At 39.4% G+C, this 27,922-nt stretch overlaps 1 protein-coding gene across 3 annotated transcripts in view; it reads right to left on the reverse strand.

The window, feature by feature from the left end:
- Window positions 1-27,922, reverse strand: part of RORA (RAR related orphan receptor A) — a 357,627-nt gene that overhangs the window by 101,096 nt on the left and 228,609 nt on the right. For all 3 annotated transcript variants that reach the window (XM_039557805.1, XM_039557802.1, XM_039557806.1), the window contains one exon: window positions 12,844-12,873. In XM_039557805.1, coding sequence (XP_039413739.1) covers window positions 12,844-12,873 — 30 coding nt within the window. The remainder of the gene's footprint in view (window positions 1-12,843; window positions 12,874-27,922) is intronic.

Here is a 27,922-nt window from a genome sequence, read left to right on the forward strand (position 1 = left end):
ATCTTAGTTTCTTTCCTTATCAAAGTTAATACTTGTATAATAGAGTGAAAAACAACTAAATATAGTATGCTGTACCACTGTGGGAATAAAGGAGAAGCTACAGCACTTGACAATGAACAAAGTGGCTCTGAAGTGGCTCTTCTGGCTCGAAAACCAAGGGCAGCTTTTCTACTGATTCCAAAAGATACACAACTTCCCCATTTTTTTGTCACTGCACCTGTCTTTGATCCTGTCTTTGAGAGAAATTTTGTGAGAAAAATGAAGAGTGCAACAATTAAAGAAGTGAAGGCTTCTTGTTAAAAGAAGGTTGTTTTTATGAATATGATATGTTCAGAGCATAGACAGTGTCTGACTTCAGCTGGTAGTTGCTGTTGCATGCAGATTCCTAGAATATCCTAGAAATGCTCTTTTGAAAGAGGCTAAGAATTTATGCTCTACTTTTATAATCTGGGTATGCTTACCTTGATGCATGGATGTAGAGATGTGATGTGTTACGATCTCACTGGAAGCAAACAGAAGTTTCAGAGATTTAATGGACCAAATACGAGATCTGCCACCATTCAGCTCCTGCGGTCTTTCCTTTACAGGCAGTTTGACCCCCCACGTCAGCTGAAGCTTCTGTTTCTCTTCCTGTCTAAGGGGTGCAAATGTATTGGATTGGCACACACCTTTAGGTAAATGGTCACTACCTCCTTTCCTCTTTGTGTTTGCTCCCCCTTTCCTTTTTCTTCTCCTCTTTAAAGCTCTAATAATAACAATCATAATAGAAATATGACCTCAGAACTATTTGGGAGAAAAGGTGCATGAAACACAAAACCCAAAGAACCTCTCCATTTAACTGTGTGCAGTGATCACAAAAATATGAAAAAAATGGGAAAAAAAAGAAGTTAAAAGCAGACAACACTAACTTCAGCCAAAACTACTTAAAGAGTCAATTAAAAGTTCTGGATTTATTACCCAGCAATGAACTAACCTAATAAAGAGAATTTTTTGGAGGTATGTCACTTAGAACTGGCTTCCCAAATTACTTTTTTTCTTTGGGCAAATGATATTTACACTTTGGTAATTTATCTATTTAGAAATAGAAGTATTTTTAATGACAAGTGTCTAGGACAAAGATTTTGTGTGGGGATTAGCAAAGGGACAGGAAAGGGAATATTACAAGCTTTTGTAGGGGATACTACAGTCCTCAACAGTGGCCCAAATCCCACCAGCAGGAGGGATCCATGTCAAACTTACACCTTCTCATTCAATTTATAACTCCTGAATAGACCTTTTGGTTGACAAAACGAGCACTATCAAGTCTGATTTGGAGAGAAGCATCATGGAGACTCCTATGCCAGTGCCGTGAAGTCATTTGGACTATGCAAGTCAAATCTGACACAAGAGAACAAATAGGATTTACTGGATGGCCTTTGCCCACAACAGATATGCAGAGAGTCTTTCCTGCTTATTCAGAACATACAGTAAAAGATCCATCACACTGAAATGCTCAGCTTTGCGATTTCAGGATCTGCAGACAAGAAAATAAGCAGTTACATGTAAACCTTCCCAGTGTGCACTTACCAGAACACACCACCACTTACTAGACTGGACCCAAAGTCCAATGCTGATTTGATCCGGAGTGAGGAAAGCAGTTTATTTATAAAGCAGGTGCTGGGCTCCTACCTTCAGTGCTGTCGTACAACCTCCCCTCCAACACCAGTGAAAAGCAGCAAATGAATCCACAGTAAAGCGAATTTCTTTTGTAAACTGGGATTGCCAGGTATTAGTTTCACAAAGACTAATAGTAACTTCCCAAATTATTTGTTCTCAAGTTAAGGCTCTCTCTCTCTCTTCTAAGGTTCCCTGCTAGAATGGAGATTTTTTCGTGTCAACACAGCTAGCTTCTCAAAGACAAAATGTTCCAGAGAAATTTACATTACTGCTTCTAAAGACAGGATTTTGTGCTAAAATGTACTCTCAAAACAGCTGACAGTGAAGTGGTGAAGTCCTGTTGACAGGACGCGGAAATTTAAGGTTGAAGTACCTGAACTGTCTCGTTTCTAGGCCAGCTCTTAAAGTCATGCCACCACCATCCCACGTGTAGGACGACTCACCCTGCTCTGAGTTAACAAGGGGTTTTCTTACCTCCCTTCTGAAAACTGCAGGAAAAAACTGAGACTATTTCAGTGAAATATTTTTTGAAATATATAAAGCTCTGTTTAACAGAAAAATTATTTTCAGCCAGCCTTTAGTACCCTTATGTCCTCAAACAGCATGTAAAATTGTCTTTTTGAATGACCCCTTTACTTCCACTTTTACTTCAAGGACCATAACTCTGGACTAAGCCACCAATATAGGCAGGAAAAAGGAAAAAAGGGTCAGACCAAAAGAAATGTGAAGACTTTAAACAGGAAACTTGCCTTATCTGTAGAAGTTGCCTTTACAGCCAGCAAGAATCACACCCCGTATCAGTTAGGTAACAGTAACAGATAACGAAACAGCTCTTCAGACAAACATTGGTGGGAAGGATGGTTATCAACTGATGGCTTTATCTAAGAGGAAATCACTAAATGCCTTTGGTCATGTAGTGGCTTTCTGAAACCAGAGGTTTCCCTACCTCTGTTGCACAGAGATTAAACAAAGGCTTATTTGAATTTCCAGAAAACTGCAAGAACACCACCACTCTTGTGAACTGGCTTTTGCAGCTGGTGGTAAACACCTCAAAAAACCAAAAACAAATAAAAAAAGAGAGAGGAAATTGCTTTGCTTTGAGGGTGTGCCTAGTCTGTTGTATAGCAAGTGACAGCGCTGCACCTCACAACTGATAGTTTGTGTTCACTTTAAACAAAAACCTCTCATACACACAGGGGAAGCTAAGCCAGATAACAAAAATGTCTCACAAGTCTTAGTTTTTCCAGCTAAGTCATCATCCTCTTGGTCAAGGCTTCCCATTTAATTCACTGCTTATGCTTTTTGCAGTAACTCGTTGAAGGTTCAGTTCAAGTTCAATTCAAGGATTTTACCATTAATGGCAGTAAGGTTAAGACAAGAAACTTCCCAAAGACCCAGCTGCAATCCCTTAAAACAGTAACTTCTATTTAGGTGAGATCTATTCCTTTGATCAAGTGAACTGTGAATTCAAGAATAAAGTAATTTAAGGCAAGGTGACTGCAGTAGGGTTAAAGACCAAATCAAGGTTCTACTATAGTGTCTTATAAATTAAGAGATAAAGTAGCAATGGATATTTACACTGAATTCAAAGGTGTAATTACACTGGAGGATGTAATTCTGTTACTGACACTCTCTCTCTCCTCCCCTGCATAAAACATATTTAGAAAAAAGGTTCTTTCAATACTGTGATGCTCTTTTCAATGTGCTCCAATCAGCACATCAGTATATGCCAAATCACACATATTTTATATGTGTGAATATAGTTTTATTTTATAAAACTATTCTTTTATAGGGCACATACAGTTAAATCAAAATAATTTTGGCATTACAGAAAAATTGTGTCATTTTGTCTTATTGTGAATGCACTGTATTTTTTTCTCATGTTTTCAACTGGAACACAACTACTAAGACACAACAGAAAATTTAACTATTCCTCTATACTAAACCAGCACCAGGCACCATTTTTCCTGAGTCTTTCAGTTTAATGAAGAATTTTGCATAAGGAATTTGTGTGTGGGCGTAGTTTGGGTAAGCAGATGACCATCATCCCACCGCTTGTGCAAATTACAAAAGCAGGTGACATTTAAGAACCCAAACTTGAACCACAGTATCTGTCACTACATTTTGATCCATGTAAACCTCAAAAATCACCTGTATTTATAACTGTAACTCATATCTGGCAAGATTTCTGAAGTGCTGTCTGCACAGGTCTCCCTCCTTGCTCTCCCACTCCCCCCAATTAAACAAAATACACAAAGACATAGCATTTTGTCAGTACAGCTCAAAACTACTCAAGTGTTCTGAAAACAAAAGAAAAGAAGTTGAATTTTAAGGAGTCTGTATCCCAAATTCCCTCAGGATTCTATTTCATTTTGGGTTAATCTGTTTCTATTCCTTCTTTTCAGCTGCAAGTTTTAGTTCTTTAGACTGACCCACACTGCCCTTTGAAACTTTTTGTCCTTTATACTTCATCATGTTAGGAGACTTAGAAGGAAAAAAACCTGACAAGCAAAACTGTATTTAAATTAGGAGCTTTACAAATACTATCATTTGGTCATAACACTAAGAACAAGCTCCTCATTATGAGCTGGAGTGATTACCTGATCTGCCATAAGGAGCTGTCTTAGTTGCTGTCTGCATCAGACTGTGCTCCCAGCTGGGGTCAACATTTAAATAACTCTAGGTTGATGTGCTTAGAGAAAAGCTGCAAAACTTCCAATATTTTCACAGTCCTAATAAGCTTAGCCATCAACATACATTAAAGAGCCCTTTTCAGGTTCAATAGTTGTGTCAGGATGGCAAGTGCACAAGTCTAGCAATGCACTGTCAAATAAATGAGTCTATTAGGAATGATGGAATCAGTCCCCGGTTTCAAAATTCAGATAATAAAATGTGCTTTTTTTGGTTCAGATACCAACGTTGGAGAAGTCCCTATGACTGAGCTTGCTCTAGAATCATTAGAATTCAGCTTTACTACAAAAAAATGTAGCATTGTATTATAAACAATGTCATGAAGTGAAATGAATCTAAGCAGAAATTCTTCTCAAAGTGGGAAAAAAGGTAGCAGTGATACATCCATAGAAAAAACCCATCCACTTGGACTTCTAATCGTTGAACAAATGGTATGAAGATCATGTTTTAATCCTAATTTTAACCCTAATTTAATCTCAACACTTTGCTGCATTTGGTGGCAATCTATTACAAAGACTCACCTTTCTATAAAGATTGAGGTGACTTCAAGGAACTGCTCAAATCAAACCAAATGAGTCTTGCACAAGTCTTGTTTAGAAAGTACAATTATTTCTTTGGAAGCTATTACAAAGGATGTAGTCAAAAGTACTTCCCTGTAAGCATAGTTAGAGCTGGCTAGACTCAGACTATTCTGAGCCAAAATATGCAACCCATATATTAAATAAGAAAGTCATGAGCAGTAACACTTCCTATTTGCTTTTGCATTGTTTGCATTGAAAAATATGTAGAATACAAAAGTAGATTTGGAAAAGTCTCTTCTGTCAGTTTTCTGGTGCCCAAGGCACTCAAAAACTGAAAAAAAAAATTACTTAATGATTTTGCAAAGAACAACTCCTACGGCTCTCAGAGATGAATTAAAGTCTCAGAATGTGGAGAATATCAGATATTTTTCAGCTTAGATTCAGCCCGTAACAGAGTTCTCATCTATAACCAACGAACACACCAAAATTGTGGACAGCTGTTCTTATCAAGCTGGAAACGGTAACTTCAGGTAACAGCTGCAAGAGTTCTAAAGACAGGAGATTTTACAAACAGCAAAAAAAATAGGCAGTGCTAAACAGGCTAATGAAAGCACATTTCAGCCAACAGGATTTGCTGAAACAGCTGCAGTAGGATTCACAGCAGTCCTACAGTTTCCCTGTTGAAGTGCATCACACCACAGGAGGTGTTCATGACTTCATTCACTATTTCCTACATCAGATGAGCAGGCTTAGGAATTAATAGATACAAAAAAGAAGGGTACAAAACATGCAAGAGCAAATTCTATGAAATTATAAAGAAAGACTTAGGTATAAGAGAACACTACAGACATTCCCAATGTATTTACTGCCTGCGTCCACAAACAGTTTAAATTTATTTTTCAGTCAGTCCACAATCTCTTAATATCCATCAACCACACTAACAGAATTTAGATGTCTAATGTCAGAAACCTCTTAATGCTCTCCTAACACTTCGTCATTCCTTAAAACATGGGCTTCCAAATAATTTTTTAAACATCAAAGAGAATGTCTCTGCCCATATGGTCTGCTTACATAGGAGCAACCAGAAAAAGAAATGAAGTGTGAGCAAAACTGGAATATATTGATTTGCAATTTAGAAGTATCTGAACTATAATCCAATGTACACAGACGCATAAATTTTCATACCGGATGATAAACATTTTGCAAATACTTATCAGTCTTCATTTGTCAAAATTACTTTTCAACTCATTTGCAGTTTTTCCCTTGCTCTGGTTTGCATGCTACTTCATTATAAAGGCACAGAAACCCCTATCTGAGGGTATTTACCAGAAAACTCACAGTAAAGTAAGCCCATAATTAATGGTTACAGCCAAAACCCCCACATCGATAGAAGCTGCTCCATATACTCAGAACAGAACCAGAGAAGAGACCTGATATTATCTTCAAGTGCAGCTATTAGACAGAGTTCCCCATGGGACTTCCAGGAGAGTGCATTTAATTGCCTGTTCTATCAGCTTTAGAGAAAATGAAATGTTCCTTCCAACTGTGCCAAAGGGTTGGGTGGGGGCCAGGCACATGCCAAGCTTTTGGGCAGCTAAGAGAAGGTTAGAGGCACCAGGTTTGTCTCAGCTCTGACTGGTTATTCTGTGAGGACACAAAACATACATTAATAAAAGTTCTTTTGATACTTTACCCATGGCTGTTTCCACATGGGCAAAGGGCTGGTCTCTGTCACAAATGTTGGAACTTTTACAGAGGAAATGTTTCACTGGTGCAGAACTGCCAGGAAGAACCAGAGCATCCATACATTTCACCTAGAGCCATGTCATGGAAGTCCCACATCCACACACATTGCCATTCTGGGTACTCTTTCTCCCAGGCAAGCCAGGTACACTTTGAGACTTTAAAAATATTCCCACCTCTCCTCCTTATTTGACAATGCCTTCATCTTTGCCCCTGTACTCAATAATTTGGTCACAAAAAAGAAGGCAACATTCATTCTCTCTCAGGCAACAAACAAGTCACTGACACAGTGTTTTGAGTGGCAACCAAACCAAACTTTCCACAGGGATGGCCTCAAAGGGGAATTAAAGGTACAGTGCTGAGCTGCTGATGAAGAGGCTTCCTTTGGCTCGCAGCAGGGAAGTTAAAAAAAAAAAGAAAAAAAAAGAGAAAAAGAAAAAAGTGTAGCAGTAGTTCAGTAAAAGTTTTGAACAAGAGAACAGCCCTAGATAGCTGTCTTAAGATTCTTCACCAGGGCAAACAGTGCTTCAAGGACAAGCAGCAAAGTAGCAGCTATTTGAGGCAACTTCATTATAAAATCATTTTTAATAAGCAATCTGAACAAAGAGAGGGAATGCTCTTGCAGAGAAGCCCCCAAGGGATCTTAAGGCTGCCCAGTAAAGTTATTAGGAGGTTACACACAGGGGACCAAACAGCTATTTTATTGGCCTCAGGGGACAGGGTTTAGTTTTCACCTGTTCTCTTTAGGCCTTGGTGCTAGCAGCAGATCCTGTTAACCATCAGTTTTCTGAAGGCTTCTGTTTTGTGAGGGAGAAGTACTGTTTACTTACTTTAGTCTGCACATGAAACACATGAGGTGAAGCTGACAGTACAATGCATAGTAGACAAGTAATTATAAATCAGATCAGTAAAAAAAAAAAAATCACAGTGGTTTTCCCTTTAATGCAATTATACAAAATAACTAGCAAATGTTGAGAAATCTTTAGCAGTGGCAGTAAATACAGTATGGAAAGTAAAATCAAGGCAGAAGAGAAATCTGGATCTTGGGTTCCGTTAAGCTGCAAACATCAATATATGCTTGGAGAACTTTGGTGAAAAACAGTTCTAGGAGATTTGGACATCTGAGAAGCTCAAGAGCTGTCTTCTGCCCCAAATCTGCCTCTTCGTTTTCAACAAGCAATGTGCTCTTCTTAGCAACTGCTTGGAGTCGAAGATAGGAAGGCCATGATGCAGGAATGGATCTCTGCCCAGGACAGTGTTAAGAGCACACCTCTGACTCCCGAGCAAGACATTCCCTGGTTTTGGCTTGTTGTGCCGCAGCAGCAATGCAGGCATAGCACTGGGCTCAGGGGCTTGTCAGGACTATGGGCAGCTGAGGAGACACCTGAACTGTCACTCCCAACTTCCCAGCTCTTGTCCCGCACTGTGGGCAGTCAAGTCGACCTCCCTGTGGCACAGTCAAGGCCTCCCATCTGCAGTGTAAACTCGAAACATGAATTGCCCCCTTAGTCCAGAGTTCCTGTGTACTTATCAAAGAACACTGAGTCAAGATACACCTCGAGACCAACACCTACAGCCAGATGAGTGTAAGAAGAGTCCCAGAGCTTCATGTAGGAGAGAGGAAAGGGGTCGGGATCTCGGATAGCAGAAGGGATGGGTTTACTTCTACTCTTTGCCAACAAAGTTGCCAGTTCTTCATGCAAATGGTTTTATATAGTGTTTAAAATTAAAAGCACACAGTTTCCACTTAATTTTCCAGCAGGAGCTCATGTCATTAAAATCAGCACCTAGCTTTGGAAACATTTCTTATGTGCCAGAAATTACCTGAAAGGAAAATTTCAGTTTAAGTAAGGAACAGTTCACCCAAAATTAAGGAATTCATACAGAGATGCCTACTAACATAATTGTTTAAGAAAATTTAATTTAAATATCTTGATAAATCACAAAATGAAACATGTTCTTTCTCTCCAAATGGTAATAATTTAGTGTGAATGCATGAAGCAGCCGTCACTTCTGGCCTCAGCTCAGAAAGGCCATGATCCACGCTGTGGGGACAGTGCCACGAGACAGCTGAAGCCAGTAAGCAGCACCTAGTTCAAAGCAGTACCTGGTTAATCGAGGCCAGGTAAGACCCTGCAGGTCCCCACCTCTGCTCTGACGAGTGTGTCATTCAGAGCCAGGGCCCCTGGTTCTTTTCTGCTGCAGAACAATATTCCAAAGGATGGTAGGAGCTCTGGACAGAAAATTGTGAGGAAGGCTTGTAAAATCTATGTAGTTTTTACTATCTTACAAATGCCAGGTAAGCAAATGACTGAATCTATCTGGACATCAGTGCAATATGAAGCCCAGCTATGCAATCAAACTCCTTCAAAGCTTCTGACTGTGGCTCTTCACAACTCAAACAGTGAGAGAAAGAAGGTTCCATTACATCCTGGATTCAGTACAATATTCGCCTTCCGGGTGCATCTGCAGGAAACCACCCCTTACTTGGAAAGGCAGTCAAGTTCAAATTCATTTAAGAAAGTCAGCGCCCAAGATAAAAAAGGGATCTGAAGAAAAATAAGGTGATTGATTTGTGTGATAGTTCTGAGTCACAAGTGGTCTGGTAGAGGTCATGAAACTAATTACATGAAGTGTGGCAAGATTTAGATTTAAGATGTCGGAAACTAAATACTACACACTTCAGAACAGCCTAAAGCCAAGTCAGTCAGTATTAAATGCCAGGTCCTTTGCAGCCTTCTGCTTCCCAGAATTTCAGATTTTTATCATCACTGATACAATGATACCCCTCTGAATTTGCAAAAAGGGTGAAGTTGCGCAAAGTTACAATTCACTTGGAATACTTTTCTTTTCAGAGCATGAGAGATGGCAGGAAGAGGGTTGTTTTACAAATATTAGTGCCAATCAAATGATCAGAAAAGAATCTAATGTCAGTCATGTCTTCCTCGAGTCAAAAAAGAACTGAAAGACCAGAAGTCCCACTTGGTATGGAAGATGAGACAGGACTTCTCCTCTACCATCTGACAGACTACAGCTTACCTAAAGTAATGGTTAACCTGACAGAAGGCATGAATTTTTTCTTCAAAAGCCTGTTTAATCTTAAACTTGAACTGAACAAAGAAGGGCATTTTGGGGTGGGTAACACTTATTCCCTTAGTGCTGCTTGGAAGACTATTGCACACCCCGTTTAAAAGTGTCAAGTTTTGCAACATTTAAACTGTGATAAAGAGAAAATGTGGAGAAGCGCCAATGAAGTAGAATACTTGGACAAAATTAGTTGCCTCAAAAAGGATAAAAATCTCTCAGGTTTTATTTAGATAGTTACATTATGAAAGACCTGCATTTTTTCAGCACTACTATATTGCATGTGTACAAATATTAAGCTACTGTTAGATTCAGAACTACTTGAGCACCTGCCATCAGCACAGGAGTTCAGTTTCAGCTGACAGGACACTTTTGTCACAGACTAATGCCAAGAAGAGGATAAAATGTACCCAAACCCTCAAACAATAAACCCCGGAACAATTAAGTACTGGAGACAGACCACCACCAACTTCAGAATCTGCAGAAGTAAAACAGCTGTTAGGGTGAAGTCTGAAAAGGATTAACCTGATGTTTGAAAAGCATCATGTATCAAATTTTCTGGCATTATGTTAAAAAATATTCTTTTTCTCCACTAATTTCTTTCCTCTTCTCCACTCATTTTCTCCACTCCATTTCTTTCTCCCTAATTAAAGCAAAAGGTCACTAGAAATAAGTGGTAGTTCACAGTCAGTCAACACCCTTATATGCCACACATTGTAAATTTCATCCATATTTCTAAAAATCAGTGCAGGCAATGTGTACACACTTCACAAAGTGTTCGCAAGAATGTTTTTTTTAAATTTCTTTGCAGAAATCTTACTCTATGTAACTTCATTTGGATAAATTATTTATACTGACACAAAGTGATAGGCAAATTCTAGATCATATCTTGGTGCACAAACTCTGTCAGTTGTAGTTGCTAATAACTCAGACTTTGTAATTGTTGTATTTAGGTGTTTATATTAAATTATTTTTTCTAACTCATTCCAAAACTGTGAATTTTATTGGCTACTTCTTCTATTCAATAAAAAAACCTAATTCTAGGCAACAAGGGGGAAAAAAGGCTTATTCCCCCTTATGATGCTGAAATGCCAAAGACGCACAATTTACTTCTGTTCCTGCTCTATGAGCATTTGTCATAACAAATGAATTCTAAAAGAACTTCAATAAACACTGAATGAAACCTCATACATATTTGCTAGCAAACGTAGCTTACATTTTCATCATGCCAATTACAGCATATTGCTCCTTCTATTTTAATCCCTTCTTAATGGGCAAGCTTATCTTCCCATTATTCAGGGAACTTTTCTCTTCATGCTTCAGCAATTGCATGACAACTGATTAACAAATCGGGGAACTACTCTTTGACAGTTCTCTTAGAAAAGCACAGAGTTCTCAACATGAAAGACACTGGGACCCTAATTTCTGTTTGAACTAGATGAAAGGCCTTGTATGGTGAGCAGTACTAATCATCTCTCACAGTCAAGGAACACATCTTTTTTTCATCACAGGCCTGAAATGGCTTCAGCTGAGACACAGGGTGACAACACTGCACCAATCTGGCGTGGCTAAGGAGCCTGTTTCCTGTGCTCTTTAGGTCTGTGATTACTACTTGATCTTCCCTACAAAATTCCCAATACTGGAGCTAGAGCCATGGCTCTGTAGGTCAGTTCAGGCACTGCTGTACAAAAACCAGGGTGTTTTTGGCTGATTCCCAGGGGGGTGTTACAAACCACCATTCACCTCTACACAAGGCCCGAGCTGGCACAAACACCCAACTACTCAGCACCACTAGAGAGGGGGGGTGGCCCCACACCAGGGCTGAGCCCATGGGCAAGGCTGTGTGAGGAAGCTGGACATTGCCTGGCCTGCGGATATCCGGAGCACTTCAGTCTCCTGTGCTGTCAATCCCAGTCAGCGCAAGCGCAAATATTCACCAAAAATACCAGGGTCAAATCCTGCCCTCGGCTGCCTGCCTGTAGCTCTCATTAAGTTCAATAAAACCATCACTCAGCCAAAGAGGGTCTAGCCCTCACAATGCATTAAGCAGCAAGCCCACCTAAGCAGAAGAGGACCATCATGCTCTAAAAGTTTGAGACATTTAAAATTTGTTTCAAAACTCACACAAATCAGCTTCCCCTTCGAAATTCTTAAATCTGCTTTTTAACTCTACACAGTGAGAATTCATCATCTTAAGTCAGATTTTTCACTCCATGAGTATTATAAAACCAGGAATGAAATAAGAATAAAAGCCAGGCAAGACACTTTATGATGACCTAGAAGCTGCAGTGAACATACTTCAAATGCATAAAATGCGTATGTATTTATAAATTTTGAGCAGCCTACCACCTGTTTTGTTAGAGGGCTTTCATGAGAGTAATAGCCTCGGCTTTAGCCTACTCCTGTTTCAGATCCTGCACAAGTACAATTCTCGCACTACCAGATTTCCAAACCTCCACAGTATCTGAAGTATCTCAACATATCTCCATCAGCTAAAAATTGCAATATTTTCTTGGAATTGTGCCTCTAGCTCCCTGCAGGGTAGATAAGAGTCGATCCCCAGAAATGATGTCTTTGAAGAGGCTTTGGAATAAAGGTACATGTAAGTAAATGCACACACCCACAGCCACATCCAAGGCTGCCATTTATAGGGGCTGTTTGCTTACATGGTTGAGAGCACAATAACCTCCTCTTTTTCATCGGGTTCCTTCAGCACAAGCAGAGAATGATTTATCTTATAGATTAATGCACAGGAAGGGACAGAAGATGTACAGTTCAATTATTTTGATTGGAACCCTACTGCATATATAACAGACATAAAACCAACCATTCCCCTCACCTGTATTTTCTAGATATGTTAATTATCAGCCAGCTGTAAGATAGAGTAAGGAATTCTGCCCTTCCTCACAACTTTCTTTTTCTGCCCTCTGACTTAACAGATATGTGAGTACCACATACACACACACAGACATCGTACATCTAATGACACTTTGGGCAAGGACTGAAACCCCTAAGGCAGAAAAAACACCAGCATTTTTTAAATGGAGCTTTCTCAGGCCAGACCAACACCAATTAATCTGAGAGCCACAGCACAGCCTAACAGAAATTCCATTTGTGAGAGAAAGCCAAATCAAAAGGTATTACTTACATGTATGAGTCTTCTTTGTTACAGAAATACCTGTAGGGAAGAAACAACACCAGTGTTAGCAAAGCAACCACTGAGTAAATTCTTTTGACATATATTTCATCATTAATCTATTTTATCAGACATACAGCAGCCACTCTAAAAGAAGAATGAAAATTACCATGATTTATATGTTAAAGGTGGAAGGATCTTCCCTCTGTGTGAAGACTTTAATGGTATATTCTCTCCCTATACCTCCCCAGTAAATGTTTCAAGATGCATTGCTTCAGCTATACTGCTGGAATGCATATCTCCACACTGCTGGTTTAGAACTGGAGCTGATACAAAAAGAAGATACCAGCACAGCTATGGAAGCCCCCTTTATTTTCCATGGCTAAAAATTTTCCCACACTCCTATTAACCAGTGTCCATCAAACCACCCAGACAGAACAGATTCGAGCAGCACAAGTCATTTGCTGTGTTATTAAGTTGAAGCAGTTCCTTGATGGCAAGCTGTAGCTTATGCTCATTAAAACCAAACGAACAGCTCTCTCAGTATGATTATTGCCTGCCATAATTCCAAGCCAGATGCAAATATCTCCAAGCTGCTGAAGATACACTTTCTGAAGTAATAAAGATGTTTTCATGCTAGACAGGCATGCGGCAGCAATCATCAACGATGGTCCAGTGCCAGTGAAATTTGAGAGGCATTTTAAAGAAAGCAACAGAGTGAACAGAATGAGGCAAAATTCATAATACCAAATAAAGATAAAATTAACTCTGTTAAATGTCATTGGAATTCATGCTTGAATACAAACAATATTGTCTCCACTTTTGTGGATAACTGGTGACATACTCAGACCCATCAGTATTTAAGCTTCAGTCTCCTTGGGGGTAATTTTATGAGACGACAAGAAAGAGATTACTGGAAGCAGTACAAGTACCTGAAACATTTCATTTGTGATTGAGGCCTGTAATGAAATTTTGGAATTGGAATTGTCTGGCTTAATACTCATGAAAGACAGAAAGACCTGAAATTCCTTTGCTACCCTCCAATTCCTTCAACCACCTCTTCCAAAACAAATTACTATGGGAAAAAATAGACTTTTAATTCAGGCTTCTTGGTTGTGGAACATCTCAGGGAGGCAGTAAATTACAAGAACTCAGAAAACTGTAGACACCTTATTTGCAAATATAGAGCTAACAAAGCCAACGGTTTCAAATTATCCATGTTTTTGATAGATACATAAAACCCTAGCGCCAATCCTAAATATTTAGCTATCAAGTTTGACATAACTGTCATGAGGACTTTTTTTTTTTTAATTGCATTTTTGTTGCTATTGGTGTTTTGGTTTTGAACTACCAAGCTCTACAAGTGTGAGCACTGGGACCTTTGTTTTCCCTGAAAAGAAAAGCTAAGAGACTTTAGGCTTTGGGAAGTAAAGTTCTGAGTAGTTCCTTTGGGCAGTTTTGTAAATGTGAGACACTGGTAAGCAATTTACAGAAATCAGAATACTAGAACTTGATTATATATGTGTACTAACTTAAATTGAAAGGCCCTGGCCAAATGTGTACATTCCTTATGCAAGGAATTAGTGTTATAGCCACAAACTGTAGAGCCAAGGTAATCAATTAAAACAAAAAAACCCCAAGCATAACAAAAAAAACCCCCTTTGGATATAAGTAGTTACTACGATGGGCAAATTCATCCTTTAAATTCTTAATTTGTAAGAGCAAAACTTCTCAGATTTTCATTCCAGTCCAACCATTAGTGGCTGGCTCAGAGAAGGTGACAGGACAGGACAGGAGGGTGTGACGAGGAGGCGAGCACCATTATAGGAACAGTGGCTTAGGGCAAGAAGAGGGCCAGAGGGAGAAGGAGCAGAGAGATCTGAGGCACCTACATCAAAATGCATTGATGATATTAATGCAGTTTTTGGTATGAGTACAAACCCCCCTCTCTAGGTTTTTCCAAGGGTCTGCCTCACCCTTTGAATTGGAAATTACAGCTGCTCTTGGCCCATTGGCTCTTCTACCAAGGAAAAGCATTTTTGCTACTGTTTGACTTCTTGAGTGACCCCTGAACAGCAGATACAGCTCCTGACAGCATCCTCATCTTCACAAACTGTCCTAACATCCCCTCGGCAGACACACTTGCCCTGCCCTCGCCTATCTGGCCAATTCCTACCATTTTAAGGATGTTTTATGGAATGGAAATGCAGAGGAAAAGGTCTTAAATATGAACACCATTTGCAAAACTTCCTCTCCCAACACTGGGGCTAATAAATAGATACAGCAGTGCTCTTTCAGCATTATGGGAGCCATATGTGTACTTTTCTCAGAAAATAATGCTTTCTGTAAAATCACTTTGAACAGAAAGTGCTTATGCTGTCACTTCTGATTACTCACAGCCTCTTCACAATGGGATTTGCCACAGCACAAAACAGACTTAGCTGTATTCGCTGACTGAGGGCCCACTTCCCCTGATACATGAAACACTGATGGAAATATTAGTGCTTATACTTTTCTAACTAATTTACTAATTTTTTTTTTAATGTGACATGTGTCGTGGGTTTTTCCAAATCAGATGTTTCCATAATAATTACTGATTATCATCTGGTAAGACCTTTTAGCTGGTTTATGCAGATATTTTTAGATAACCTTTTAAAGCAACAGCTTAGAGGTAGGTATTTTTGCATCATCTTCATCATTCCACTGGTGGTTGCACTGAAAGCAAAGTATTTTGCTTTGAGCTGTGGTTTTAAAGTAGCTGCAATCTGGTGGAACAAGGATAAATGTTGCCAGTGAGTTCAACAGGATTAGCTTTAAATTAATCAGTAATCTTCACTGACGTAAAATAAGTTATGAATTTTTAAGTAGCCTTCCCTTTCACACGGGTAACTCTAAGTGACTAGAAAAACTGAGCAAAAAATGTACCAGCATATCCAAAAAGTTATTTAAATTAGATATATTATAACTAGTGCTTTAAATATAAACATTGAAGATGCAACACCATGATCAGGTTTAGTCACAGGAGGCCAATGGCTGCTATCCAGAACATGCAAGGTAGATAACAATAACAACCTAGAAATGAGTGTACTGAGGAAAAAAAAAATCAGTCAGAAAACCACGTAATGTAAAAAGGGGGAGTTACAAGATCTCCGGCTCTCTCTGGGCCAGCACTATATCCCACTTACATCTCCATGGGAATGCCTCTCCTGTGCAGGCAACAGCATCAGTTCTCCTAAAATCAACAGGATCTGAGAAACTAACTCTGCAAATCCAACATACATCAGTAATTTTCTTCACAAGATTAGGCATGATGACCAAGTACTGCTCTTGTTTGTAAATATTTCTGGGACAGGACCATCAGTTTATGTAGATTTGAGTAGACATCATGTAATAAAACCTAAAGCCAACACGGCACTGAAAGACGAAAATTTATTTTTAATAAGTAGAGCACAAAGAACCTACTGATGCCTTTAAAAATGTTACTTAATATAAAATCCCATTTTTAAATGGGTTTCATTTCAAAATGTTATAGACTGGAGAAATAAGTGACTGCTTGACACTGCCAGCGTTCCATTCTCACTGAACAACAAACAGAAAAAACATAAAGAGAGGAAGAAACAACACTGTAACTTCAGTGTTGCTAATATAGAAAGACTTCCTGACTTAACCAACTAGACTTCAAAGTAAAGCAAAGGAAATGTCATGAAAATACCACAGTATATCACTGCCATGGTTATCAGTGAGTGAAAGTTTCAGTATTACAGTTATCGCAGAATGTATCACTTCCGCAGTGCAATTTGACATTCCTGATCAACACCAAATCTGAAACAAATTAACTTCTTAGACTTTTCATCATGGCAATGCAATGATCTTTGCAACAATAATCGATTTTTTTTTTTTTTAAATGAAAAGAACTTCTACACCATTCCCTTTCCCCCTCCCACTAACAGTATGTAATTTGCCATGATGGGTGGTATTTACAAAAATAGCTTGCTGGATGCAATGAACTTTGAAAAGAGTATCTACCAACAGAGACAGGATATTCTTTTGCAAGCAGTTAGCCTGACTGACCTTCACTAGCCAACTTCAAATAGAGATAACAATGTCTTCAAGTACAAAAAAAGACTCAGATATTTTATACATCACAGGCTGTTTCTCACAGTTGCCCATCCAAATAAAGCAGCATAATGAAACACTGCTTACTCTGTGAACCCAGATCCCTGCTGCTGTTGTACAGTTGTCAACTTCCCATATTTCAAGGGGAAAACACACTTTGATGTATAGAAAGATAAGTAAAAAGGCCCCTGTCTGGCAGAATACATTACTCTACAAAATACCGAAGAAGAATATTCTTGAGTGCAATTTTCTTAAACCTCCAAGAAAACTCCCCCTCAGAAGTTTGTATGGATAAACACAGGCATCACCAGCAGAGCTCACAACTAATCTCCAGGACTTCCGATAAGCACCACAGTGTTTCCCTTTGCCCTGCTTTTTGTGCCCAAATCAGGTGATTAACACTGCTCTGATGACAGCACATCTCTGTAGATGCTCTAAGATGCTTTGCTCATGTGGGTGTGTGTATCAATACATGTTTCTTTCTTTTTTTTTTTTTTTTCTCCTTTCTCCTACCCTCCCCTCAAGCCAGCATTATGTCCCTACCATGTTCTGGAAGTCAGGTGTTTTATGATGGATTGGAAATCTTGGAGAAAAAACCCCCAAACCTTAAGATTTTGAACTCCAAGCCTCCTGCCTGACATATGATATAAAATCAGGAAAAAAAAATATTACAAGCTTGGATCCCACTGTGTTTCATCCTGTCACTCCACTTCTCCTTTACTGTCACCACACAAAGCTGGAAATTACAGCAGAAGATTATATGTAACACCTGGGCACTTGCAGAGAACCGACCAAGGCAGAATAATAGATTTGGGTGTATTCAGAAAGGAGTTCATTCTCTCAGGAACTTTCTCAGTGGTTTCAATTAAAGTCTGTATGGATCTCCGGCTTGAAGGAGTTTTGTGATCCTTGGGGGCTATTGTTTACACTGACCGAGGTGAAATAACACACATACAAGTACTGCAAGCACAACTTAAGTGATTTTTTTTTAACCCAAGAAAATCATGTAGCAAAACAGTGTCCTTGTCTAGGACAGAAGAGCTGTTAATGATGATCAGCACATGCTACTGAAAGTACTCCAAGTAATTTCACTAGTTTGTTTCAAAACTAGACACTAATGCTTATAGCTCACTCAAGAAAAAAATTAAAATTACCTTCTAGGGTAGCACGGATCAAAGACAACAGCCACGAGACATGTATGAACAAGGAAGTTTTCCACAATTATGACACCATCCCTCCAAAAAAACCCAAAACCCAAATGTCTCTTTTTAAAAAAAGCAACAACTTAAAATATGATGACACCATTTTTTAATGTAACATTCCAGATTTTCCCAGACTTTTTCACATCTTTTATTGAAAAGGAAAGATCTTATGATGTAAAACAAGGTTTTAGGTTTTTTCAGCAAGTCTAGATTAATCATATTCTCAAGTCCACAGGTATATAACAAAGTCATAGGAATCAAGGTTGACCTGAGTGCTTCAGTACTGAAAAAACCCCCAGCCTTTCTATCCTAAGATTCACAGCTGTTCCTTGTACCTAAATTCTATCAACAAATTATTCACAGTTATATTTTTAAGGGGTTGCTTTACTATTACTGCTTAAATCATATGGTTATATCAGCATTAGCTACAGGAAATTTTCCAGAACACGATTTTTTTTGCCTTTTACTCAAATACGGATACAGAATATTTGCAATAAACCCAAGATTAAAACACCCAAGGATTTTTAAAAAATGTTTTGACATTATTTTACTGAGGTAGATGACTTTTTTAGCCCTTCCAACTCAGACTGGCTTCCTACTTCTGACAGTGACTTTCTGCATCATCTAAGCATTTTATTACTTCATTTTTCAGCAGCTGACAGCCTCCCCTACCTTTAAAGTGAGAGTAGTATCTGTGAAAATGTGAATACAAACGACTTCTTTCAAAGTTACAGAGTATTCATAAGAGAGAAATCGCCACTGTCCTGAGATACCTGTCACCTGTACAACTGACAGTGAAAAGAATTCCATGCTCTTTCTAGACTTTTCCCAAATAAAAAATTCCTAAACGACTCCAGACCGATTTTCTGATGCCAAAACTTCTCCAAATTGTAAAGATGATGAACTTTAATAATGTCTTCCTTCTTGCACAACCTCACTGCCAGTCCCTCTGAGCCTTAACATATTTTTGTCTACAGTGGGAAAAAATAACAAAGAACCTGCATTAAATAACCATAACGTTCTTACATGACAAATGTCGCCAGACAGTAGATGAAATATCCATCTCACATACTGTATTCCACACATTAAAAGTCAAAGATAGCTCAGAACTGTATGTAAGATTGTTTCCAGCAGGAGTCTTTATAGGAAGACCACAAATCAGCTTTGTTTTAATGACTATTCGTTACACAACTCACCAAGCAAATCACAAGGATTTCAAAACAGCCTGGCAGGCCAGCGCAGTTACACGGACAGAACCCAGGCGAATGTACACAAAGTTGCAGGAATCCAAGCAAACACCTCCAGTCCTTGGGACGGACCAACAGGGTGTAAGGAACCCCATCATTTCCTAAAATCTGTCACAGACTTCGTATCGTACCTTTGCTTGAGCCTTGCTGCAAGTCCCTGTTTCACAGTTTATCAGTGACGGGAGAGCCTTGGCAGGAGCACAGCAGACACCACTGCAGGCAACACACATTTTCCTCCCCATGACATTCAAAGAACAGAGTCCCCTTCAGCTGAAGGCTCTGTCCTATCTGCACATCAATTAGGAACAGTTTGTTTAACTTGCACTAGATAAATGGGCAAGAAGGTCTGCAATATGTCCAGTCTCCTGAGGGGAGAATCATTGAATCATTTCGGTTGGAAAAGAGCTCCAGGACCACTGAGTCCACCCATGGCCTAACACTGCCAGTTTTATCCCTGAGCCATGTCCCTCCAAGCCAGTCCTCACAGCTGGCCACTTGATTCACTGACTGCAGTTCTATCTTAGCATGAGCTTGGACAATGAAAACATCCCAGCAGGTGTGAACGTGACACAAGCAGCATCATTTCTGCAAACTCCCTGCTTGCGGGTATTAGGAGGAGTCAAGCAGCAGCAGGTTTGGCCCATGCACATGTGCATGTGTGTGCTGGAGTCCCCACAGCACATGCCACTGTACAGGCAGGGATGGCGCTTTTCTCCTCCATTTTGAAGCATAAACTTACTTTTTACTTGTCTGCTCTCCCAGATCTCCCATATCGGACACCTCATCCAAGGACACTTTTCAAGTAATTTCAAAGCAACATTTCACTTAAACATTGTTTTTACCAAAGCCTTTCGGGCTGCTTTATTCAAGACTACTGAAACTTCACATTTAAAAGCATGAGCCTGGCCTCCAAGAGTTCAGGGTATTTCCATAAAATCCAGAAAAGTGTCAAACTACAAATAAAATGGAGGGTGGGGGCTGTCTTCCTGTACGTTACCTCAGACCAACCGTGCATGGAAATCAAACTGTCCTTCAAGCAGAACTGAAATTCTCAGAGAGAGGCCCAGGACCTGAGATACCAGCTGAGATAACAACCACAAGGCTGCAGCAGTCCTGATTACACCAAGCCTCACCTCAAGGCAGTCCCTCTAGATGGGAGATAAAGGAAGCCTCAGTGCCCCAATTCTGTGCCTTCAGGTACCTAGAACTGCAATGTGAACATCTTCACACAGGCTGCCAAAGCTCTTTAACTATGCAAACAAAACCAAAATGTAACAAAATCAAACGGCTGCAGTCCTTTACTTACAATTTGTGCAATAGGAATTCATTATTTAAGAACATTGCCAAGTCCAACACATTGCATTATGATTTAAAATTATCTGATGGATATTCTTATATCAGGCAAGGGAAAATAATGGGTTTCTATTTAGAACACACTTCAAGATAAAATTGTAGATTATTTTTCTTATTATTCTACCCTATTATATCTTCCAATAAAATCGATTGTTTTTATTATATCCATTTATCTTCTATGCTCTCACTGAACCTTCAGAGACAACCAATGAAATGGTTGATCAGAAAAAAACCTGCTCATGAGTTGTCCCTAAGTAGGATATGATCATAAAACTCTGCCAATGCTGGCATAAAAAACAGTCAGACAGTAGATAGGGTGCAAGGTGACCTGCCAGTGAGTTACACATCCAACTGTTCTCCTTCCTCTTGATCTTAGTCAAATAGTTTGTCTTCTCTTTAAATAAAAAGATCATCAAGACTGCTGTCAGTTCAAAAATTCAAAAACTCATTACCAGTTCAAACATCAGTCTTAACTGCTTGGTTCTCAGGAATAACCATGAAAAAAAAAAAAGAGCGTTCAAGATGAGTTCTTAAAAATAAGCAAAATATGCCTAATTAAAAACTATAGATAACAATTCTTCTAACACCCTTCTGTGAGACATGAAATTTGTACATTCATAAGTAAAAAGAGAGAATCACCTACAATTTATTCATGTATTCAAAGCAGAGCAATTCTTTAGTGTAGCCAAACAAAAATGCTACTTGTTCCTGCCCCTTGAAGCCAGTGGTGATTGTATACAGCAGGCAATTTCTGGCAAATGGAAGTCTTCATGGAAACACAGTATTATACATTAAGGATGTTGTTAACCCACGTCAAACCAAATTTTCAGCTTCACAGAGTTTTAACTGCCACATAAAGTGAAGGCAATAGACAAATATCATTATTTGTATCACAAAATTGCCAATACCAATGAGAACAGCACACTGCTACTAAGTTTTTTCTGTACCCCATGCTATAACTTTAAGCTGTTCCTACTGTTCTACTACAAATGCTGCTTGGTCAGCCCTGTGATGATGATCATTCTAATGACAAACAGATCCATGAGCATTTCAAATGTACAATGCTGATGGCAGTGGAGAGAAGCTGGCCAGCTTATAAATTGGGATGAAAAAGGTTGCAGGAAAGTTACAAAGTAATTGGAACTCACTGTGTATTTTACCTGAGAGATGGCATTTTGACCAGCACAATCCCCCCGATACAACACTGAGAGGGCTCCTCCGCTGAGCTGGAGGAAACGGCACGGGGGAAGGACACCATAAAGTGATTTATCAACCCCATTTGCTCTGACATCCAAGTCGCTTTGGGACATCTCTGATCCAAATATAGCCACAATAAAGTCCAGGTTAACTTTTGAGAACAAGCAGGAATATCATACAAGGTGAGATGCTTGCAATCTACCAGCACTTTTTTTTTCTGGTCAATTCCTTCTCTTACTGACAATCAACCCAGACTATTGCACTTTACTTAGTCACTCTTGTGACTAACTGTAGGTAGAGAAGTAATGTTTGCGAAAATGTGAGGAATTCAGTCAAAAATACTACAAACACACAAAAAACCCCAGCAACGACACTCAGTATCTTGGGATTTGCCTAAGATTCATCCCACACTGAAAAGTAGGCAACTCTACCATGTGTTTTCTGTGTTTTCCTTGGCGTTCCTGGGTTGGCTTTTTTGCAGTACTTCCCATCATCAAGTTAGGGCTTATATATGCTCAAAACCCAAACCCTATCTGCAGTTTACAGACAAAGAAACAGAAGCTAAGTACTTACGTAACTCCAAGTCACGTATTTACAAATGGAGCTGCCTGGCTTACAACAGCAATCTTAATTCAAAAACTCCCCAAGCAAGAATTTTCTCACTGCATCTTTCACATCAGTTCATGACTTCATCTAGATGACTGAGATACCACAAAATAAGCAATATAACGTGTCTGAGGACCAGAATTTTAATGTGCATCTCATACTGCAACCCACATATATTTTAGAAATTAAATTTGGGCCTCTGTTCTAGAAGTAGCTCCTGTAATAGTGTGCTGAGGTCACAGTATTACTTATGCGCTGAAATCTCACAATAAATACACAGAAAATAAATGTTTACTGAATGTTCTTCAAATCATCCTGTAGTGTAAAATAGATAATCCCACACTGACTACAGAGGATTCAGTGCTGTTTTGTAGATTTCTACAGGATTTAAAATGGCAGCTGTCTCATATGGTGGTTATTCCTCCCAGCAACCCCTTGCAAAATCACAAAGTGCATTAGGCTGGCTAAATTCCTTGGTTCACCACAATGGCTTTCATCTATTTAACATCTTGGATAAAATTGGCCCATTGTGCATCAAATGAAGCCAGCTTTGGGTATCAGATTCCTACTATAACTGGATTATTTTAAGTTTAATTAAAAGGTCATCAATATTTTTAATAAGGAGCATATTTTCTTTGCTCTGCTTTTCTGCAAAGTATTTATAAGGTAATATTTTTGATATAGAAAAATCAATCCCTCACACATTATTTATCAATCCCAACTGAATATTTCAGCTGCAAAGAGCTTGTACATTTGCCTTTCAATATTCTTCTGAGGCTGTCTCCTATCACAGTAACTTTTTCTTTTTTTTAATATCAAAATATACCGAGGTCGAGTCTCAACTTCTCACTGCTTTGCTCTCCTGAGGAAAAGAAGCAAGATTCTATTATGTCGTCTTCAACAACTGCAATGAATGAGGGGAAAATAGGGAGAGAGAAGGATTTGTGCTAGAAGCTCATGCAAAATTTGAGACTTGAATATAGCACAAGTAGCACTTCAACATTTCAGACTCCTTCAGAGCCGAGATCCCCGGAGAGTTGAGTTTAAATCACTAAACTTATTTTAGGAAAGGGGAGAACACTCTGGAGAAAAGTCTGTCGACTCCAGCAAAATTAATAAACTGGTTGCTCCTGATGTGAACTACATTTCTTGACAGGAGTTTGACAAATTTCTAATTCCCTCATAGCTACTTGTGAATGCTGCACTTGTTGCTCCTTTTTAACAGTTATTTAATACTATGGCACAACAGAAGTGATAAGAATTGCTAAGTTTCACTCACCTTGCACTTTCAGTGCCAGTTATAAAAAGGAAAACTATGACCTTCTTCAATTTCTGTCAAAAAGGGCAGCCTATTCTTTCCTGATTTTAGATGTTCCGGTACAGAAAAAGTATGTAATCCCCATTGGGTGACTCTGTTTAAAAAAATCAGAATTAATAAAAGGAAACAAATCTCAAATGAAAAGTCCACAACATTATGCATTTTTTCTAAAGATGGGGCCAGTTGCCTCATATTTCCTGCAAATCTAAATAGAATTAGTGGCATTTATTTGTCACCTAACTACATTTATTTAGCATAACTACTCTGAGTTTGGATGGACACTCACTTTTCAGGAGTCCTCTTTTCTCATTCTTATTAAAGAGTATAGCTGGTTTTGCTTCCATATGTTCAGGGTGCTGACAGTTTTATAGTGCTCACTGCACTGCTGTCATGGCTGGTGAGACACAGGACAGTCAAAACCTGGCCCTGTACTCAGGGACTACTGGAAAAGCTTAATTCCTTTAGAGAGATGATTATGCTCCAGAGTTCAAATGCAGCTCATAATACACGTAAACATTTTAAAAACAGAATAAAGTGTTAGTATGCCCTTGACCTAAAGCGTATTTTAGAATTCTTGTAATATAAGTGCCTATGAGATACGTGAATTACACTGAATCAAGCCATGAAACAAGTTAGAATGGAGTGGATTTTCTTTTTACAACACATACGCAAAAGGCGTAATTACCATCTCAGGAAGATCCTAAGATAAGCCAAATCAGTGCCCCCAAAATGACATAGTTACTTCACACCACAAAGGCCCTTCTAATTACTGTAAAGTTTTGTTTACCATAACTACTGGATTGGAGAGCACCAGTACCACCCTGATGTACTTGTCACTTACATTAGCGCTCTGGTACGTCTGTAACCGTATGGCAAGGTTAGTGGTTACACTTCCCAGGATCCTGGACCTAGGAGCACCTTTCCATTAAGTAAGAAAGACCTTCCATGAGGAAATAAAGCTTTTCTATAAAGCTCTACTCAAAAGCAGGAAAATGCTTGCTGTGGATAAAAAAAGGAAGTAATGGTCATGTTATGTTAAGAAGTGTCCTAGACGACTGAGCAGAGACGTGCTGTACACAAACCCAGTGATCACACCACAGCTACCATCACCTGGAACTTGGGACTCTGCACTTGTTACTCCTGTGTGCTAATAGGGAAATGTGTTCCTGTTGAATGTGTAGGAGAGCAAAACCGTGTGTTCCACCACTACAAAATTGCAATTTTTGACTGCAAAGCACCCAGGCTTCACCCACAGATCTGTGGGATGGGATTTGCAAGGCAGCTCCACTGCCTACCAACTTTCAGGTTATCTGGCCAAGTTAGACTTGCCTGTTTGTTCTTTCAGATCTGAAAGGCTTCTTGTCTCTTATACATTACACTCAAAAAGACAGCAGAGTACCTCAAACAAATATTTACCACTTTCAATATGCACATCAACTTGGCACCAAAAAAAGAAAGTTCATTTTAGATAAAAGCCCCAAGAAAAAATTCTGCTTCCAGCGCACGTTTCAGACTGACTTTAGCCTTTTTTTCCCCTCTGTGCACTGAACTCAGGGAAGCCGTCGGTGTCATGTACCTCTCTCCTTACACACAAGCCTGTGGGAAGGAAGCCGCTGGTGTGACTGCAGCGATTGACAGAGCAGGGCTGGACCTGCCAGGCTGCGCCTCCGTGGGTAAGGCTGCAGCAGGATGCACTGAGGCTTGAGGGACTCATCCAGCTTTGCCATCAATTGACTGTGCAACTACTGCACAAATTTGCATTATTCCTACATATTTCAATCTCCTACCAACAAATAGGTTAATTCAGCCTGTTTCTTCCTCTCTTTGCCTTGTAAATCCTTATGGTAATGCTTTTAAGATGGATCCAGATTCTTGGTATGTTTGGACCAATTTTATTTGTTCATGCTTCTTAACACCTTCAAGATATTCTGTAGAGCTCAAAATCACTGGAGAAAGTCACAATGAAAAGATTTTATTTTGAGAAAACAGAGAAATTTTGTTAAAATAGATTATTTTTCAGTCTATTCTGTACTTCGCATCACCATTCACAACACCTACCAGAAACTGTAACTATCTCTAACCACACTTAGCCAGCAAAATTCTCTCCTTAAACCTTCTGTTCCCTGAAGACAAGGATTCCCTCAGGAATACAGCAAGAGCTTTTACAAATGTTTGGAAGCAATATGAAGCTGTGTACCAGGAAAAAAAAAAAAGCATGAAAATATCCAAATAATCCCACATTATTTATTCTCAGGGCTCCAGGGAAATTAAACAAGGGTGGGAAAAAGGCATAACCTGACTCCTTTACATACACAGCTCAAATTTACAGCATTAGCAACTGAAGCTCAAGACAAGAAAATTGAGCACTGGTCTGTAAATTCGTTCTAATGACATCACTGCCAGGATTATCCTTTTGGGGATGGCTTGTGTAGGGGGTTGGGAGGAGAAGGCAAAGGACTGAGCAAGGGAGATTTGATTATGTTTGAGCTATTTCGATTTGAAGATGCTCTTAACTGACAAAACAGAAAGCGTCTTATCTGAGAAGGGATTTTGCTCAGCTGCTTTAAAAATCCTCCATACATACTGAAAGTCAGCACATTCCCTGGAGGATCAATTGGCTTGACAAACTCTAGACGTCCTCTATACCATCTTAAAAAAAAAAAAAAGAAAAAAAAAAAAAAAGAAAAAAAAAAGTATTTCCATGTAAAAACTTTCTCCAGGCAAAAGCACGACATGCAAGGGGTTGTCCTGGGGCAATTAAAAAAGAACTTCTCATAAGTAAATTTAGTGCTTGCAAAAGTTGCTGCACTGACAACATTTGCTACCAAAGGGTTCTCTTTAATCCAACAAGCTGCAGCAGGGCAAATGTCTCCCCTGCCACTGCTCTCACAGCAGCATAAATGAGATCTAAAGGCGGAGCGAGAGCTCTTCAGGCTCATTCATCAAGAAAACTGACTTCTAACTCACAAGCTGTCTCACTGATTTAAAGAAAACTCTCATCTAAACATTTCAAGTGCTTAAATGACTTCCTACATTTTAAGCAGTGACATGCTGGTCTCTCTCAAAGGGCCAAGGCGACTGCCAGCTGTAGTCAACAAAAGCCCTCCATGCAGCTGGTACACGGTCAGTAAGAAAATGATACCTGCTTCAGATTTCTTGCATTTCCTGCACTAAAACAGAGTTTATCTAAGATATTACCAAACAGTAGGCAACTTCAACAAAGCTGTTCCTCTTATTCTTAAAAAGACAAAATATAGGAAGAATGTAATTTAATTTTAAAAAGCCTTCAGCTATAAAAATCTGAAATTATAGATGATTATTCTTACAGGTGGGTTTATGATTGTTTGGTGAATACAGAAAATTGCACAGCTAACTATTTCAGAACACTAGAATTTAGCAACACAAGAGTCGTACTGGCTGAAATGTGATCCCTAGCTGGAGATCAAGGCAAGGACTGGCAGGAGGATCCCCTGGCAGCTCTCATGGCCCAGTTGGGCCATCAGTTGGGTAGCTGAGCACTGGCAATTCCCAGACTGGATCTGAACATCACAGCATGGAAATCAGTCGTGCTTGTGTGCCTCAACTAACCCAGAGCTGCTGCAGCTGGGCCTTGGCACATAAAGAAAGGAAGTGCAACTTAGTTTAAGGTTAGGTACTTATTTAAGGTGCCTGGAGTTCCAAAAACCTGCAGATAGGAAGTGTGAATGCTTCCTCTGTATATCAACTACTTGATAATAGTTGAAGATTCACTTCCCATTATCTATCTGTTCCTGAGAAAACTGAAGTCACCACTACTGTGCATCCTTCCTACAACAAATCCAGCATTCCCTCTTCTTTTACACCTGGCTGCTGTCAGATTTGGCACCGACTAATGAAACAGGTTTGGGGTTTTTTAACTGTTTTCAAAGAGGACTTCAGAGCTGAGGGATTCCAGCTTCTGTGGGGCCACCACACACTCCACAGGCTAAAACGCCACCCATTAACTTCAACTTGGCCAGTATGGGATGAAGCACAGAACACCCTGGCCTGCTAGGTCAGAACTGTGTCATCTG

The sequence above is a fragment of the Corvus cornix genome, chromosome 10 (genome assembly GCF_000738735.6).
Source record: "Corvus cornix cornix isolate S_Up_H32 chromosome 10, ASM73873v5, whole genome shotgun sequence".
Lineage (NCBI taxonomy): Eukaryota > Metazoa > Chordata > Aves > Passeriformes > Corvidae > Corvus > Corvus cornix.